Source organism: Schistocerca nitens, chromosome 9 (genome assembly GCF_023898315.1).
Source record: "Schistocerca nitens isolate TAMUIC-IGC-003100 chromosome 9, iqSchNite1.1, whole genome shotgun sequence".
Lineage (NCBI taxonomy): Eukaryota > Metazoa > Arthropoda > Insecta > Orthoptera > Acrididae > Schistocerca > Schistocerca nitens.
Window position 1 is genome coordinate 414,141,109 of NC_064622.1, and position 18,486 is coordinate 414,159,594.

Here is an 18,486-nt window from a genome sequence, read left to right on the forward strand (position 1 = left end):
AGATCATCTGTGTCATCCACATCAACTCCCACTTTTTCCATCACATCATCAGACAGTTCCTCCTCCATTGTAGAGACCTTTAATTCACTCTTTCCACTCATTCACTTTCTCCTCTTTACTTAAAAATGGAACTCCTCTTGTACTGTTAATGTTCTGTGCTTTTAATTTCACAGGTTGTTTTCATTGTTTTATGTGCAAAACCTGTCCATTGAAGGACTGTTTCTTTTTCTGTATCTTCACATTTTTCCTGGATCCATTTCACCTTAGCGTCCCTGCACTTCCTATTCATTTCATTGCTAAGCGACTTATATTGCTATATTCCTGCCTTTCCCTAAGCCTTTTTGTATGTACTTCTGTTGTCAGTCAGTTGAAATATTTCTTCAGTTACCAAAAGTTTCACCACCTTCCTTGCATCTTTATTTTTCTGTCCAACTTCTGCGAGTGCCCTGTTTAGAGATGTCCTTTCCTCTTGAAATGAACTGCCTACTGTGGTATTCATTATCAGAGTATCTACAGCCTTAGAGAAAGTAAAACATATAACATCACTCCTCTGTCCTTAAGTACCCCACTTCTTTTCACACTGACTCTTATGATGATTTTCCTGAACTTCAGCCTACTACTCATCATTACTAAATTGTAGTATGAGTCTATATCTGATACTGGGTATGCCTTACAAATCAATATCTGATGACATGATCTCTGCCTGATGTTGTAATACATCTGTTATCTTCCTGTCTCTGTAGGCCTTTTCTAAGTATACCAACTCCTCTTGTTACTTTTGAACAGTGTGTTCTCAATTAGCACCTGAAATTTTCTTCACAACACTATTAGTCTTTTTTTTTCTCTCATTCCTACTGTCAAGCCCATATTCACTTGTAATCCTGTTGTCTATTCCTTCCCTTGCAACTGAATTCCAATCATCCATGACTGCTAGTTTTCCATCTCCTTTAATTTACTAAATTAAACATTCAGACTCCTCATCCTTTCTCTCTCTCTCTCTTGTCTTCTACTTGTGTCAATGGCATGTATACTTGAGTTAGTGTTACTGGCATTAGTTTGCTGCTGATTCTACTGAGAATACTGCTATCATTGCATTGTTCAAAGTAACTCACTCTCTCCCCTGCCTTGCTGTTCATTACGAATCCTCCTCCAGTTACACCATTTTCTGCTGCTGTGAATTTTACCGTGCATTTTTCAGGCCAGGGATTCATATCTACTTTCACTGTATCAGACAAATACAGAAAAGGGAGAGAGAACCCTCTTGGGCATGCATGAAGTCTACATATCCCCTGCACACCTCAGCATCATGAGCTCTCCATGTCGCAGTCATGACCAGAAATCAGGTTGCGGTACCTGTGCTGGCAGAGGCCGCTACTTCCAAGGGACCTATTTGTGTCTGCACAACATGTACAAGAAAACAGTGTCTCAAGTATTTCACCACCAGCAGCTACAATGAAGCACTAAAGAAACTGGTATAGGCATTCAGATTCAAATACAGAGATATGTAAACAGGCAGAATATGGTGCTGTGATCAGCAATGCCTATATGAGACAAGTGTCTGGCACAGTTGTTAGATCAGTTACTGCTGCTACAATGGCAGGTTATCAAAATTTAAGTGAGTTTGAATGTGGTGTTTTAGTGGGTGCACGAGCGATGGGACACAGCATCTCCAAGGTAGTGATGAAGTGGGGATTGTCCCGGACTACCAGTTTGCTAGTGTACCATGAATATCAGGAATCTGGTAAAACATCAAATCTCTGACATTGCTGCACCCAGAAAAAGATCCTGCAAGAATGGGACCAATGATGACTGAAGAGAATTGTTCCACATGACAGAAGTGCAACCCTTTTGGAAACTGCTGCATTATGATGACTGCACAATACAAAGCTTTATGCCTCACCTGGGCCCATCGACACTGATATTGGACTGATGACTGGAAACATGTTGCTTGGTGGGATGAGTCTCATTTAAAATTATATCAAGCAGATGGACGTGTACAGATATGGAGACAATCTCAAGAATCCTTGGACCCTAAGTCAGCAGGGGGCTGTTCAAGCTAGTGGAGGCTCTGTAATGTTTGTGGAATGTGCATTTGGAGTGAGGGGTCTCTGATGTGTCTAGATGTGACTCTGATGGGTGGCACATACATAAGCATCCTGATCACCTGCATCCATTCATGTTCATTCTGACAGACTTGGGCAATTCCAGCAGGACAATGCGATGCCCCAAACATCCAGAATTGCTACAGAGTGGCTCCAGGAGCACTCTCCTGAGTTTAAATATTCTGCTGGCCACCAAACCCCCCAGACATGAACATTATAGGGAATATCTGGGATGCCATGCAAAATGCTGTTCAGAAGAGGTCTCCACCCCCTCATACTCTTATGGCTTTATGGATAGCCCTCCAAGATCCATGGTGTCAATTCCCTCCTGCACTACATCAGACGTTAGTCGAGACTATGCTATGTTGTGCTGTGGCACTTCTGCGTGCTCGTGGGGGTCCTACATGATATTAGGTAGGTGTACCAGTTTCTTCGGCTCCTCAGTGTATAAAGGCTGATGCATGGACTACATGAGCCATTTCTTCCGGCTTGAGAGACACTCTTGGCCTACTCATATCATCTCAGGACACTCTTGAAGCCCATCATAGAGACAAAGGCAGCATTAAAATTAGACTTTCCTGTGCCTGTGTTGGACCTAATCAGGATGACATTATCGAAACTTGATTATTTTTCTGCAATTGTATTTTCCAACAAAGCTCCTGGTGGTGTACTACATACTAGAAACAGATGACTTTTAGATATCAGCTCTGTCAAGCCTCTGTACCAGTACCTAGTGAGATACTGTATTTTGTGCAGTCAATAAACTTGTTGAAATATGACCACTGCTATCCCCATGTTGATGTGAGAGACACTTCAACTTTCCATTTTGCTTCACTTCATTTATGGTTAAAGTTTTTAATTCAGTGATCCTTATCACCTATGTAAATAAGATTTTGTCTGGGATTGATTTTTATTTTTATTTTTATTTTTATTTTTTATTATTTTTTTTTCATTCATTCTTGACTCTTCCTTTGGACATAATGTCCACAATCCACCCCGAGTACAGAAAAGTAACATGAACATCATGTGCAAACACTGCATCAGCTAGTCACAGCTAACTCCCTCTAAAGAGATCCTCTCCCATTATAGTAAATGCAAGTGGCCAAATATACAAACTTAAATTACTTCCTTGTGTGCTGCTCCTCTCCCCTCCCTCCCCTTGTCTGTCCCTCCTCACAACTCACGAGAAAAGATGTACTCAGTATGTGTTTATTTGTAAGATATTTGCAAAACACTAAACTCCATGGCTACTACTAGTATGCTGCAACTTGCCAAAATTCAACTTGATTTTCACGTATGTTGTGGCACATACACAACTTTTGTGTACCAGATGAAAATAAAGTTTTTTAAAAATTGTTAGTCCACCTAGTCTGCCTTATTGGACTTTTTAAGTGCCTCGTATCATCTAGTACTTTAACAAAAATTACTGTAATGTTGAAACTGATTTTGGAGATTCCTACTTTTGGGTCCTTTATGCAAATCTGGCATGCTCTTGAAGCAGTTTACCTTCCTACTGCACTCCTTTGCAGTTGGATTGCCATACACTGTATGCCCTCCATATTATGGTGACAGAACAACTGTTTCATCCATGCTGTAATGGAAGCTGAAGGTTATGTACCAGAGGAACCAGCCCACTGTAACTTCTGTGCAATTGACAGACATCAGTGATGTTATCTGCCACATTGCTGCTAGGAATTTTGACTGGGTGTCCAGTAATATTGGACTGTACATGGCGACGTATACTGCTACTTTGTTAGTACACTGTGGAAAAATATTTTGACAGTTTGTGTCTTTTCTCATTAGTCACACAGCTATCATGAATTATTGAGTGGCACCAGTGAAGAAAACAAAATAAAATGTTAAATTTTAGAAAGCAATCTGTAATTGGAGCAAAGCAGCAAACAGTGTAGAATGCTAAAAATCAAATAATAAAAAAGAAGGTAGTGACATCCTTACTTCTATGGATCTGTCTGCTACCACCAGCAGCCATAATGTTAGAGGAAAGCCTGAAGATGGTATGAGGAAATGGCCAAAAGCAGTTGGTAATGAATAATAATGTGAAAACATGACTGTTTTTATTTTATTTTTAAAATAGACTGTGTACCCACAAGAAGTCCTGCCAATGCACTGGACTAAATAAATAAAAACTGCTCCTAGATTTCATGGTCCAGGTTGATACATGTAATGACACTCCTTTTATTGTGCCAGTGGCTGAATTTGAAGTGGAGTTTTATGTTTAGAAATAGAGGTTTCATTTCTTTGCTCACTTTCTTGAAAAATTACTCGTCTACTGGCAAATGATGGATTGTTTCATCATTAATATAATTGGGTAGTTGTTTCTGTGAAGTTTGGTAAGCACAGAAGATTGAGATGTCACTATTAGTTTATGATGATTTTTGCCAAAAGACATTAAATTATAGCAACAGAAGCGTGCCATGAAATTACTGTCAAGTAGTCATCTGACGTGCAAACTTCGGTACACCACTTTCAAATACTTCTTTCAAATCAAATACTTCTTTCAAATCAAATACTTCTTTCAAATCAAATACTTCTTTCAAATCAAATACTTCTTTCATCCAAGTGTTGATCTGAAGACTCCAAAAAACTAAGGCTACACTTGTGTGCTGTCAAAAACAAGCAGCTCTAAAACTCGTAACATTTCACAGAGGTTGTATCTGTTCTCACATTGATAGATATGCAGTAACAGTGACCTCACCAACTCTACCATTGTCTGTTCAGACCATCATGGGTATAGTAGAACTATCCCTAAATAAAAAAAATCTGGACTGTGCTATGACTGGGTGCATGACTGTTAAGACAAAAAATTGTTAGCAAACAACATCCAGGCAACTCTCGCTAACCCCAATTGCATAAACTTTGTCTGGATTATCAGGTTACTGTGTCCACATCACTTTTGATTTCTTTAATTGATAATGGGATTTGGGTCAAGCCTATTAATTCAACCAAATCATTTCACTTCCATATTTTTATGCATTGACAAATTCCCATCATGACTGAATGATATTGAAGTCATAGTGTACAATATACTTTGTTTTGTGAATTCCATAAACATTAAAATTTGTGAATATGTAAAGCAAGTTGCCAATCTTTGCACCACTTTGAATGTAATCAGGATATAATTGACAATTTATGCAGCATTTTTCAGACTGTACTTTATTACTGATAACAGCACTGTCTGCAAGGTCATTAATATACAACATATACAGCAGGGTCTCAACAAACTTCCCTGGGAATTTGGTGAAGTTGCTTCTATATTTGGTGATGACTCTCCGTCTAAGATCACATGCTCCATTCCCCCTATCAAGAAATACCACACCATATGATCATACTTTTGGTAATAAACATTGGTGTGGTGCTGGGGTTAAATGTGTTTTGGAAATCAAAGAATACTGCAGCTTCTTGAACGGCTTGATCCATGGCTTTCAGGTCATCATGTGAGAAAAGCATGAATTGGGTTTTGCGTGACTGATGTTTGCAAATGCAGTATTGGTTGGCATGGAGGAGATCATTGTGTCAAATATCTCTCATTACATTTGAACTCGGAATATTTTCTAGAATTCTAAAACACATGAATGTCAAGAACAGTGGACGGTAGTGTTGTGGGTCACTTCTGTTACCCTTCTTGCAGACTAATGTGATCTGTGTGTTCTTCAGAAACAGTGAAATGAGTCATAAATGGGATTTTTGTAATATTTAACTAACAATTGACACCTGTGTTGAAAACACAGCGTCTTGAGGAGTAGCCAATAGTGATGTAGTACATACATCATACATCCCTGAAATGGAGATAAGGTGTTGTCCTGCAACAATATAGTGAATTGAAAACTTATTGACTTAAGGAAAAATGAAAGTATGATGCTATCACAAATGGGAGAAATTTTGTGCAAAGGGTTAACAATGACCTGCAGAAGATGACTGCATTTATATGGATGTTTAACACATCCTAGCTCAGAGTTTATTAAAGGCAGGTTCAACAGATTCCTAATACAGTCCCAGTGATTAGGACATGACAAACTGCCATGTAAGACACAGGTAATATGGAGACATTGTTGACATTGAACCAGGAACATAATTTTCATTCCTACGATCTGGCATTGGATGTTCTTGAAGTCACATTATGTGGAGTAAGTATTGGCTTCTGTACTCAAAGTGAACTGTGTAGGTAATGGTGTGTGTACATGGGAGGGTAGTGACACAGGGTGTGAGAGGTGAGAGAGAAGGTGTGGGTGACACTTTGGTGAGGCAGGGAAATGGGAAGGGGGCCCACTTCAGGTACATGCCTCAGGTCTCCATGACTGTAATTATGCCCCTGACGCAACTGTAAGTCTAGCAAGTATGGCAAATTATTCGTATGTGGCACTTAATTTTACTGATTTGTCTGTTACCGAGTGATCAGCTGCTGACAAGAGAAACTATTGTCTGATCAATGTAACTGTAAGGAGACTGTCTTCCATTCTAGAATGCAACCGTACTGCAGCTGACAGCCTGCGACAGCGTGTTCGGGTGTTGTGCTGGGTGATGACCAGTCCTAAGAACCATGCCACGAAGGCTGCTGCTGTCAATGCCACATGGGGCCAAAACTGTGACAAGCTGCTCTTCATGACTTCCGAGCATGGTGAGTGTTGACTGTGAATGTACTCTGACTAGAAGTATTGATATCTCATTTAAAAATATGAGGAGACATGAAATGGGTTTCAAATGCCAAATTGAAATTCTTGTCTTACTTTGTATCTTGTAGCCAGACATATTCTTTAACCAATTAGAAATATTGTTTAACACTCTGTTCACCAATAGAGCCACTGTAGTTGTGTGTGGGGACTTCAGTATTAATCTTATGAGTGAAAGTAGGCTAAACGATCAGTTCCTAAATCTGTTATGTAGTTTCAACCTGCTTCCACACATACACACACCCACAAGAATAACAAATAATACAGTCAGTCTTATTGATAATATATTTTCAAATGTAGGACACACAGAAGTTGAAGTGACAAATACTGATTTGGGATTATCAGACCACAATGGTCTTGTCCTCAAAATCCCTTCAAGGCCACTGAAAGAGAGAAAAACACACTTCATGTATAAAAAATTTTTCTACAGAGAACTGTGTAGAATTCATAAATATGCTAACTAATGAGGCTTGGGCAGAAGTACTATCCCTAACAAATACAAATGATGCATATAACACATTTTCTTCCATTTTCATGGGATATTTTGAAATGTGTTTTCCAAAAAAGCTTTCAAAAATCAGGTCACATGGCAATACAAAGCCAAGTTCTTGGATCACAGCTGGCATCAAAACTTCCTGTGGAACTCTAAAGAGACTAATTTCCAAAATGAAAACATCCACAGACCCACAATTCATAGAATATGTCAGGAATTACAAGAGGGTATATAGAAAAGTAATTGCTAAGGCAAAATTCATGAGTAATGATAGTTTTATAAGACAGTCTGAAAACAAATCAAAAACCATATGGGGTATTGTGAAGACTGAAACGGGGAAGAGTTGTGAAAACTAGGACATTAGCCTCAAAAATTTTAAAAATGTCAATATTAATAAACAAGATTTGCCAAATTATATTAACAATTATTTCATAAATGCAACAACTTCATTAAGCTTAAAATTTACAAACAAAGAAAACCCTGAATATCCAAAAACAGCTTGTAGGATGAGGGTAGAGCCAACAAATGAGGGTGAAGTGTTGAAAGTGATACAAAGCTTGAAACCCAAAATGTCGGCTGGCATAGATGAGGTGCCTGTGTCAATCATAACAAAGACAGCACCACAAATCGCAAAGCCCTTTGCACACATAGCCAATTTATCATTCAGTGAAGGAGCTTTTCCAGAAAGGCTGAAAATTTCAAAAGTGAAGCCATTATTTAAAAACGGCGACAAGTATAAGGTAGAAAACTATCGCCCACTATCTCTCCTCCCAGCATTTTCAAAAATATTAGAAAAACTGATGAAGCACCGAATCAACACATATCTAAATGACCATAATTTACTTAACAGAAATCAGCATGGCTTCCAAGCACGTAAAAATACCGAAACAGCAGTAATGTGCTACACTGAACAAATAATCAAAAATCTAGAAAAAGATTATAGTGTAGTAGGAGTAAATTTAGACCTCTCCAAAGCTTTTGACATGGTGAACCAGGACATTCTCTTAGAAAAATTGGAATCGTTGGGTATACATGGGATAGGAAAAAAATGGTTTTTAATCATACCTAAAAAACAGAACACAGGTTGTAGGACTGACATCAACTTACTCCAACCACAAAATAAATTCAGTATCAGAGGCCAAAAAAAAAATGTAGAAATAGGAGTACCACAAGGCAGCATCTTAGGGCCTATATTGTTTCTTGTCTATATAAATGATTTTCACACCTCAGATGATGCAGCCAAAGCAATAATATTTGCAGATGATACTAGTGTGATAATAAGTGCACCAAAGCAGCTGCTACCAACAACTGCTGATAAAGTACTAAATTACATCCACTCCTGGCTCAATGCAAACAGGTTGACATTGAATGTAAATAAAACAAATTATATGCAGTTTGGGAAAAGATGTCAAAATGTGTGGGGTGACAAAGCCTTAGACAGTGACATCCACAAAATTGCTGGGGATTCATGTGGATGAAAACTTAAATTTTAATGACCACGTAATAAAACTTGCACAGAAACTTAATTCAGCCTGTTTTGCTCTCAGAATTATTGCAAATGTTTGTACCTCAGAGGGTGCCAGAATGGCATATTTCGGCTATTTTCAATCTCTTGCCAAATACGGAATAATATTTTGGGGTTCCACAACAGGACGCCTAAAACAAATTTTTTTGTTGCAGAAGAGGGCCATCCGAATAATAACTCACAGTCATCCACAGACACACTGCAAACCCATATTCAAAAAGCTTAGAATACTTACTATACCACCATTATACATATACAAATGTGTATTGTATGTCAGGACCCACATTGCAGATTTTCAGACAAATGCCGACTTTCATAACTACAGTACCCGTAATAGCGCAACACTCCATACTCAGTGAACAAAAAGAACGAATACACAAAGGAATGTGAGCCATATTGGTGCAAAACTGTACAACGCACTGCCAGTCAACATCAGGAAGTTAGAAGATGATGACAAATTTAAAACAGAATTTAAAAAATTTCTAGTAGAACAGTCTTTTTATTGTGTAAATGACTATGTAGCTCAATAAATTTTTTCTGATGATATTTATAAAGGCAAAATGGAAAATACTCAATATGTAGGCCATACCTAATCATTCATTACCTAATCATTCATTACATTACATACTTAAAGGACAGCTGTTGTGTGATGTAAATATATACTTAAGCAGTGTGGTGTATATAAGGACTTGCCGTTTAGGGAGGACAAAACTAAAGCCTTATGAAAAACAGACTATGCATTTAAAATAACAAGCAGGGATGTATATAGGCTATATTACTTACATTGTATTATTATTAACCTCATTGTATTATTTTGTTTTGTACTTTTTTACGTATATATTGTTTGTGTCCATTTCTTTGAAATGGCTTGACAACAGCCATACAATATTTGTCAACGGATGGATAAATAAAATAAATAAAAATAAATACTATGTATTTAGTGTCCCAGTTTAATGTAGATAACAGTGCATGTAGGTTGTGTTTTCTAATGAGAAGATACGCGTACAGAGACTGCCACTGCAAAGTCAAGAGAAAATATGTAAACATAGAGTAGATCAGAATAACACAGATTTTTACAAAATCTGTTTCATTTCCTTATTTCATTGATGCTACATCTAAATTTAACAATTCCAACTTAGATGTTCTCCAAGTATATATATATATATATATATATATCCTCTCCCCCCACCTGCCTAGTTGCAGCTATTGTTTACAATGTGCAAAGTTTTTTACTGAAGATTTGACAGGAGTAAGAGTACAATAAACTTTTTAGTTAACTTATCTTTTCTTGTAGAGTTGATTCCAATTCTTGTCTACAGGGTCTGATTCTTGAATCTGAAATTCTCCTTTTTAGGTCCTCATGGTTGAACTGATCTAAATAATTTTGATGATTGTCACTGCATAATTTTTGTATTTACATTAATTTATTTTGCCACATTTTAGTATATCAGTCTTTTGAATTTTCACATTAACAAAGCCAAAAATTAAATTGTTTGCCCAAAATACAAAAATACATCCGATCACATCATAGGTATGCTTACTACTACTTCACTCTGCGGTAATAACAATATTCCAGAGGTTTTAAAATTTTCCTTTACAAATGAATTTCTATTAGTTTCAATTATTATTTCATAAATGAATCCAGAAATAAACATAAGAAACAGTACTAGACTGTGTAATTAATAATAGAATTTTTAAGTATGCTAAATAATTCATAATTTCAAAAGTTAAAAAAAATTAGCCGTACATTCACTTATTGATTGTAACATCCAAAATAATACCTATTTGTTAAGTTTAGCTTTCATTATAACATATTGTGGTTAAAATTGCATGACATTTTTTGAGGAAAACTGCTGAGATAATACTGACCTGTCCAAAATTTAACAAATATTACTGGTATCGACTACTACTGTTGAGGGAAAGTAATGCTACAGGAGCATGTCTTGTTAACACTTCTAGTTTGACAAGGAAAGAATAATTCTTAGTTTGTTTTCTTATCTTGTTAGGTAAAGCATGATTTCTACTCCTGTCTCTATTGTAAGAACAATTTTATGCTTATAGGCTGTATTATGCATCACACTGTGTTATAGATTCAAGATTCTAACAATGCAGTTTGGTCTTGTTTGCAGCTAGCTAGTTCAGGGTTGCCACAAGTTCTGGAAATCAGAGAAATCAGGAAATTCAAGGAATTTCAACCATGTCAGGAAAATTTAATAAAAAAGAAACACTGTAAAAAAATCTCGTTTGTTGTCTCAGTAGGTGAAATCATTTGTTTACTGAGATGTCGTGCAACATTGCTGGCAGCATACAGCTGAGTATATGCACAGCTTCCCTACACCCTCATTCTTACTGCTTCTTCCCTTTCTACTACTCCCCTCAGCCTGCAGTCAGTGCTGCCACCACTTCGTGCCGCTAGCCTAGCAGCTGACGTCGAGAAGCAGAGAGGTGTGAGAAGTTGTTTGTTTTTGATCTAATTCTCAGAGACTGTTGATGCAGCAGTTGGAGACAGAGGTCATGTGTGCATTAGTTGCCAGAGTGATTGTGTGAATGTGTGTGTGCGCTCTCATTTTCTGACAAAGGCTATGGCAAAGAATTTAGTTGTGAATGTGTGATTGTCTTTTCCATGTGCCTGTCTCGGTCTCAGCAATCATTTTTATGATGAATTGCTACCTACCCTCATTAGTATTGATTCTCACACAATTTATCTGTTGCATGGATTGATCATCACAGTTTAGATTAGATTAGATTCAGTTTTTGTTCAATAGACCCAAAAAATGAGAGGATTCTTGTGGGTGTGGGACATGTCAGAAAGTATAACGTAAAAACATAAAATATCTTAATATAATACTTACTACCCTGATTATTCGTCAGGAGATTGTCAAAATAGGTGAATATATTACAGGAAATTGGAACTACAAATATTTACAGAATTAATACAATTAATGAAACACTGTTAGGGGCACTTTTAATAAATTTATCATACACAAAATACCTAATCTTGACTGTTGTGACCAAGTGCTATCAAAACTGAAATCTAACAGACATTCTTACTTCAGCTGGTCTAACAGTCCCTGTTAAGATATTCACCTATAGAGTAGAAGGAGCTGCCTATCAAAAAATCTTTCAAACTCTGTTTAAACTGTGCTTTATCTGAAATAGTTTTTAATGGTTGCTGGAAGTTTATTGAAAATGTATTGGACCTGTTTTGGACCAAGGCAAGTGATTTTATGTCTTTATGTAAATGGTTCTTATTCCTAGTACTGATACTATATATTGCATTATTGGTTGGAAATAGAGATATACTGCTTGCAACAAATTTCATTAAGGAATAAATATACTGAGAAGCAGTGGTTACAATACAAAGTTAATTGAACAGGTTTCTACATGATGAATTCGTGCCACAAAGAATTCTTATTACATGCTTTTGCACGCTAAAAAAGTTTGCTCAGTTTGATGAGTTATCCCAGAATATGGTCCTGTATGACATAATAGAATGAAAGTAAGCAAAGTACAAAAGTTTTTTAATATTAGTGTCTCTTACATCTGACATCATTCTCACTGTGAATACAGGCTTGTTTAGGCACTTCAGCAGTTCTGTGGTATGCCCTTCTCCACTAAATTTAATCTCGAGTTGTAATCCCAGAAATTTAACATAGTCAACTTCTTTGATCTGCATGTCTTCATATGTTGTCCAAATGCTGGAAAGAAATCACTTACTGGTTCTGAACTGCATGTAGTGGGTCTTTTCAAAGTTTAATGACAGTGAATTAGCTTTAAACCATTTATAAATGTCAATAAAACTTTGATTAGCAGCCATTTCTGAATCTGTACTTGACTTGCTACTTATTTCAATGTTTGTATCATCTGCAAACAAAACAAACTTAGCATCTTGCTATATAACAGAAAAGAGGTCATTAATGTGCACAAGAAAAAGCAACAGACGCAAGATGGTACTTTGAGAAACATGACATGTAATTGATTCCCAGTCAGATGAAGACTGACTGCTTACTGCACAGGTATTTCACAATGACACTCTTTGTATACTGTTAACTGGATAAAACTCAAATCATTTCACCATTTCACAGCATTGTCAGTGCCACCATAATATTCTAATTTACTTAAGAGAATGCTGTGGTTCACACAGTCAAAGGCTTTTGACAGGTCACAGAAAATGCCAGTAGCCTCTAATATATTATCTGATGAATTGAGTGCATTCTCACTGTAAGTGTAAACAGCTTTCTCTATATCAGAACCCTTAATAAACCCAAACTGTGACTTGGGGAATATATTATTTGTAGTCAGATGCTTAAGATAGAACCCAACTTGCAAGAGCACTATTAATTAACTTCATTGATGTGTTCTTATACCCACTAGAATACTTTGATTTTAAGGATTTTATGGTGGATGCTATTTATTTGGGAGACATGAGTGCCATTTCCATCTTACTGAAGTTATTTTTAAAGACTGGTCGCAGATACTCCATTACACCATTCACCAAAACTGATAACCCCAAGCTGTCAGTAACAGAAATAAAGTACTGGTTTAAGAGGTTTGCAACACTACACGCACTTGTTACCAAAGTCTCTTTTCTTTTTAAAGCTATCTGTTTCTCTCCCCTTTTGGCCCCCACCTGTCTCTGACTTCACAATATCCCAAACAGTTTATTTCATTGCCTGATGTTATTACCTTTTTCTCATAATAGAGCTGCTTCAATATCTGGATTACTTGCTTCAATATTTTGCAGCGTTCTTTGTAATGCATTACAATGCTAATATCAGAGCTGTTACTAGATAGTAGATACAGTCTCCTTTTTGCACCACATGATATCTTTGTTCCTTGTGTAGCCCATGGTTAATTTTGACACGTGTGTGATTTGAGCTTCCTTTAGGGGAAAAAAATTCGAAAGTAGAAGTAATTTTATGAATGAATGCTTTGTATTTACCATTTGAGTCAGAAGTATTGTAAACATCTATGCAGATAATGTCTCTGAGCAATTTCCTGAATTCATCAATTTATTACTTTTGTGTACTCAGATTTAATAGATTTATCCTGACAAGTTTCAACATTTAACACAAGGTGCTGCATGTCATGATCACAGATGTTGTTGTTGTTGTTGTTGTTGTTGTCTTCAGTCCTGAGACTGGTTTGATGCAGATCTCCATGCTACTCTACCCTGTGCAAGCTTCTTCATCTCCCAGTAACTACTGCAACCTACATCCTTCTGAATCTGCTTAGTGTATTCATCTCTTGGTCTCCCTCTACGATTTTTACCCTCCACACTGCCCTCCAATACTGAATTGGTGATCCCTTGAGGTCTCAGAACATGTTCTACCAACCGATCCCTTCTTCTAGTCAAGTTGTGCAACAATTTTCTCTTCTCCCCAATCCTATTCAATACCTCCTCATTAGTTATGTGATCTACCCATCTATCTTCAGCGATCTTCTGTAGCACCACATTTCAAAAGCTTCTATTCTCTTCTTGTCCAAACTGTTTATCGTCCATGTTTCACTTCCATACATGGCTACACTCCATACAAATACTTTCAGAAACGACTTCCTGACACTTAACTCTATACTCGATGTTAACAAATTTCTTTTCTTCAGAAACGCTTTCCTTGCTATTGCCAGTCTACTTTTTATATCCTCTCTACTTCAACAATCAGTTATTATGCTCCCCAAATAGCAAAACTCCTTTACTACTTTAAGTGTGTCATTTCCTAATCTAATTTCCTCAGCATCACCCGACTTAATTAGACTACATTCCATGATCCTTGTTTTGCTTTTGTTGATGTTCATCTTATATCCTCCTTTCAGGACACTGTCCATTCCATTCAACTGCTCTTCCAAGTCCTTTGCTGTCTCTGACAGAATAACAATGTCATCTGCAAACCTCAAAGTTTTTATTTCTTCTCCCTGGATTTTAATACCTACTCCAAATTTTTCTTTTGTTTCCTTCACTGCTTGCTCAATATACAGATTGAATAACATCGGGGAGAGGCTACAACCCTGTCTCACTCCCTTCCCAACCACTGCTTCCCTTTCGTGTCCCTCGACTCTTATAACTGCCATCTGGTTTCTGTACAAATTGTAAATAGCCTTTCGCTCCCTGTATTTTACCCTGCCACCTTCAGAATAGATAGCACATTTATTATTGGTTTTGCAATATGACTTTTTTTCCCTAGAATTGTCTACAAAGATATTATCAACAGCAGTCTCAGAGCATTTACATATCCTAGTTGCAAAGTTCACGGTTGGAACTGAATTCAATGACAGTGTTACTAAGCTTATAAATTTTTTATGAAGAGGTTAAAATATATAATAAAAATTTAAAAAACAAAGTTGCTGTGACTTACCAAACGAGAAAGTGCTGGTAGATAGACACAATAAAACACACACACACACACACACACACACACACACAAATTTCAAGCTTTCGCAACCCATGGCTGCTTCATCAGGAAAGAGGGAAGGAGAGGGAAAGACGAAAGGATGTGGGTTTTAAGGGAGAGGGTAAGGAGACATTCCAATCCCGGGAGCGGAAAGACTTACCTTTGGGGGGGGGGGGGGGGGGGGGGAGAAAGGGACATTTTTTATTGTCTCTATCTACCAGCGCTTTCTTGTTTGGTAAGTCACAGCATCTTTTTTTTTAATATAATTTCCCCATGTGGAATGTTTCTTTCTATTACTGTGATATGGGACAACAGAGCTTCCAAATTTTTTATGAAGTGATTAAAATTTCCTGAAGGTGATCTGTTCATACTTTATATTATTAAGGACTCATTATTACTGCTTCTCTTGCACAAGCTTCTGAGTGCTGATGTGAGCAAAATTTATTAATATCAGTATTCTTGAAATCAAAACAGTTTCTGACAAATGTGGCAACTCCTCCTTTCTCCATGTTTTCTCCACAGAAGTAAAAAGCTAACTTGAATCATGTAACATTTAACATACCTATACCAGTGGTCACACGATATTAAGAGAGGCAGATTATATCAACTAGTTTGCTCAACTCTAATTGTTGAACACAAATAAGCAACTCATTAAGCTTGCCCCTTAGCCTTCAGATATTTTGGTGTAATAAGGATAACTGATTTTGTACACTGGTTGAATTACAACTAGATGAACCTAATTGTCCTGTTAAGTTTTGAGTATCTCTCGTTTCCATCAGAGATTGTCTGCATTAAAATTTGCCTTCTGACTGCCTGTTTTATGTGTGTGAATGTCATTGTCAGCCTGTCTTTGAACATTTTTTGTTTCTGCACTCCCTGCCCCCAAAAAATTGCTATTCTGTCATTTGCAACAACTGGTACTTGTGATAGTGCCCACCTTAAGTTGTTTGCTATTAGCCCAGACAGTTTCCTTTCCTTTTCCTGTTGAGGTGAAGGCCATGCCTAGTATGGTCCCACCTGCTGATAGTCAACAGGAACCACGCCAATATGAGACCCCATACCCAATTCAAGCAGCTGTTCCAACTCTAAATTAGTTCTTCTAACAGAAGAGTTTAAATGGGCCGATCATGGTTCCTCAGAACACACACAAACACAAAACCAGTATGTCTAATTTACCAAGTCACTCTCAATTGAGTAATTAGGATTCCTGTCTATGCTCTTACCCACCCCACCCACTGTTAACACGGTGTCTTCCTTTGTGAAGTCTCTGCAAAATGAGCCTACATCCTCTATCACCTGACCCGGACTTGCACTAGGTTTAAAAAAACTTGTGACCTGGTAAGCTGACCCTAGTTCATCCTGCAACAGGTGGCTGGCACTTCTACCAAGTGAACTACCCAACAACAAAACTTTCTTCTTTTTCACAACTTTTTCTGACTTCTTACTTTTCAAATACTTTTGAAAGTTTGTTGTGTCTTGTTGACTCCTACACATGCTTGTGGCTCATCAGTTTCCAATTGTGATGACAGATCAAATTTGTTTTCCACATTCACAACAATACTGTCTGAGAAAGTCCTATTCTTACTTCTTACCTGTCACATTCCAACTCTCTTCCCTTCTTCCCCCTTAACCAATCTCATTTCATCATCATGGTGTCTATAACATGTGAATAACTGGTCACACGAGTGGACTTCCATGACTGGTGAAGACTGCGTACCGTCGAGGATCGATGCTGTGAACACCAGAGGCACACTCGACTGATGTATCCGAGCAAGTCGGCGGTCGCTGAACATTGTTTGTCGGAAAATCACGCTATGGAGTATGAACGCACGAGGATTCTGGTACAGACGTTGAGATACTGGAACAGCGTTGTTAGAGAGGCCATCGAAATTCGCACCAATGACGACCTCATAAACCGTGACTGTGGCTATAATCTTAGCAAGGCTTGGGAACCAGCGATTGGGTTAACCAAGAGTAAATCGAGCAAATGTATAGTTGTGACGACCACGGCGGACAGAGCCATCACACCGATGTCATCTCAGACGCCGTCGCAATCTGTTCCACCGTGCGACCGTGGCGCGGGGCGCGGACAGCGGAGTGAGCGCGCCGCGGGCGGAGGGTATTTAAATCGGCTGCCACGGCGACCGAACCCAGTTCCCCCTGAGCAGCCATAGTGTACGGATCTCCGTGCCAGCACATTCACAGGAGCTCAGTCTGTCAGTTCACCTGATGATGGCGACATGTATGATTGCCGAAATATTGTGCCCGTTGGACACTGTAGACCGGCAGTACACCCATGGATATTTTGATTATCAAATACGCTGGGAGAAACTCAAGAATCACATCGAAACACATACCGTTTGGCCTGCTTTCTTCATCTAAAAACAGTTCATTACAAAAAATGTGGATGTTTTTGCTCGCACATTTAGAAGCACAGAAGTCCTAAAGTTTTTTGTCAAATTATTTCTTTACTTGCCCTTGAGATCTCAAAATTTGTCAGGGGAAAATGCTAAAATTTGTCAAGAAATCAGGGAAATATCAGGGAACTTAACTTGGGGAAACTGTGGCAATCCTGTAGGTAATTAACCCTTAGTATATGGAGAGATCAAAATGTTCCCATTCAAAGACTGTACAGTGCAGAATCGGTATTACAATCAGGAAAAATGTCATGAGCATTGAGGTGATCATCACACTGATACATCAGGCTGAAGATATTCATTTGGTTCCAATAGCTCTGAGCACTATGGGACTTAACATCTGAGGTCATCAGTCCCCTAGAACTTAGAACTACTTAAACCTAACTAACCTAAGGACATTACATACATCCATGCCGAGGCAGGATTCGAACCTGCAACCGTAGCTGCTGCGCGGTTCCAGACTGTAGCACCTAGAACCGCTCGGCCACTCCAGCCGGCTATTCATTTGGTAAAACACTGTCCTGTTGCATGAAGGAGTTTGCAACTGCCAGCTGCAAATCCTCATACACCAAGAATTGTTGACCTTCAAGGTTTTTCTAAGGGACTGAGGGTGTGATAATTACATGAGGAGTGATCGGGACCATAGGGCAGGTGCTAGAGTGACTGCCACTTGAGGTGGCCTATCTTGAATGGTAAGATGTTTGTGATTGGGTCATGCATTATCATGAAGCAGTAGCACCTCTTGTCGCACACTGTTCCACAACTGACAGTTTTCAACAGACATTCTGCTCCATACACATTATTTATTCTCTTGATAGATGTCCACCAGTGTTTGTCCTATGGGAGCCAAGAAAAGAATAACAGCATGTCAT

The 18,486-nt window shown here is 38.0% G+C and overlaps 1 protein-coding gene across 2 annotated transcripts in view; it reads left to right on the forward strand.

Moving 5' to 3' along the window:
* The window catches only part of LOC126203003 (glycoprotein-N-acetylgalactosamine 3-beta-galactosyltransferase 1-like), a 184,420-nt gene that overhangs the window by 111,775 nt on the left and 54,159 nt on the right, over nucleotides 1-18,486 (forward strand). For both annotated transcript variants that reach the window (XM_049937201.1, XM_049937203.1), the window contains exon 3: nucleotides 6,583-6,738. In XM_049937201.1, coding sequence (XP_049793158.1) covers nucleotides 6,583-6,738 — 156 coding nt within the window. The remainder of the gene's footprint in view (nucleotides 1-6,582; nucleotides 6,739-18,486) is intronic.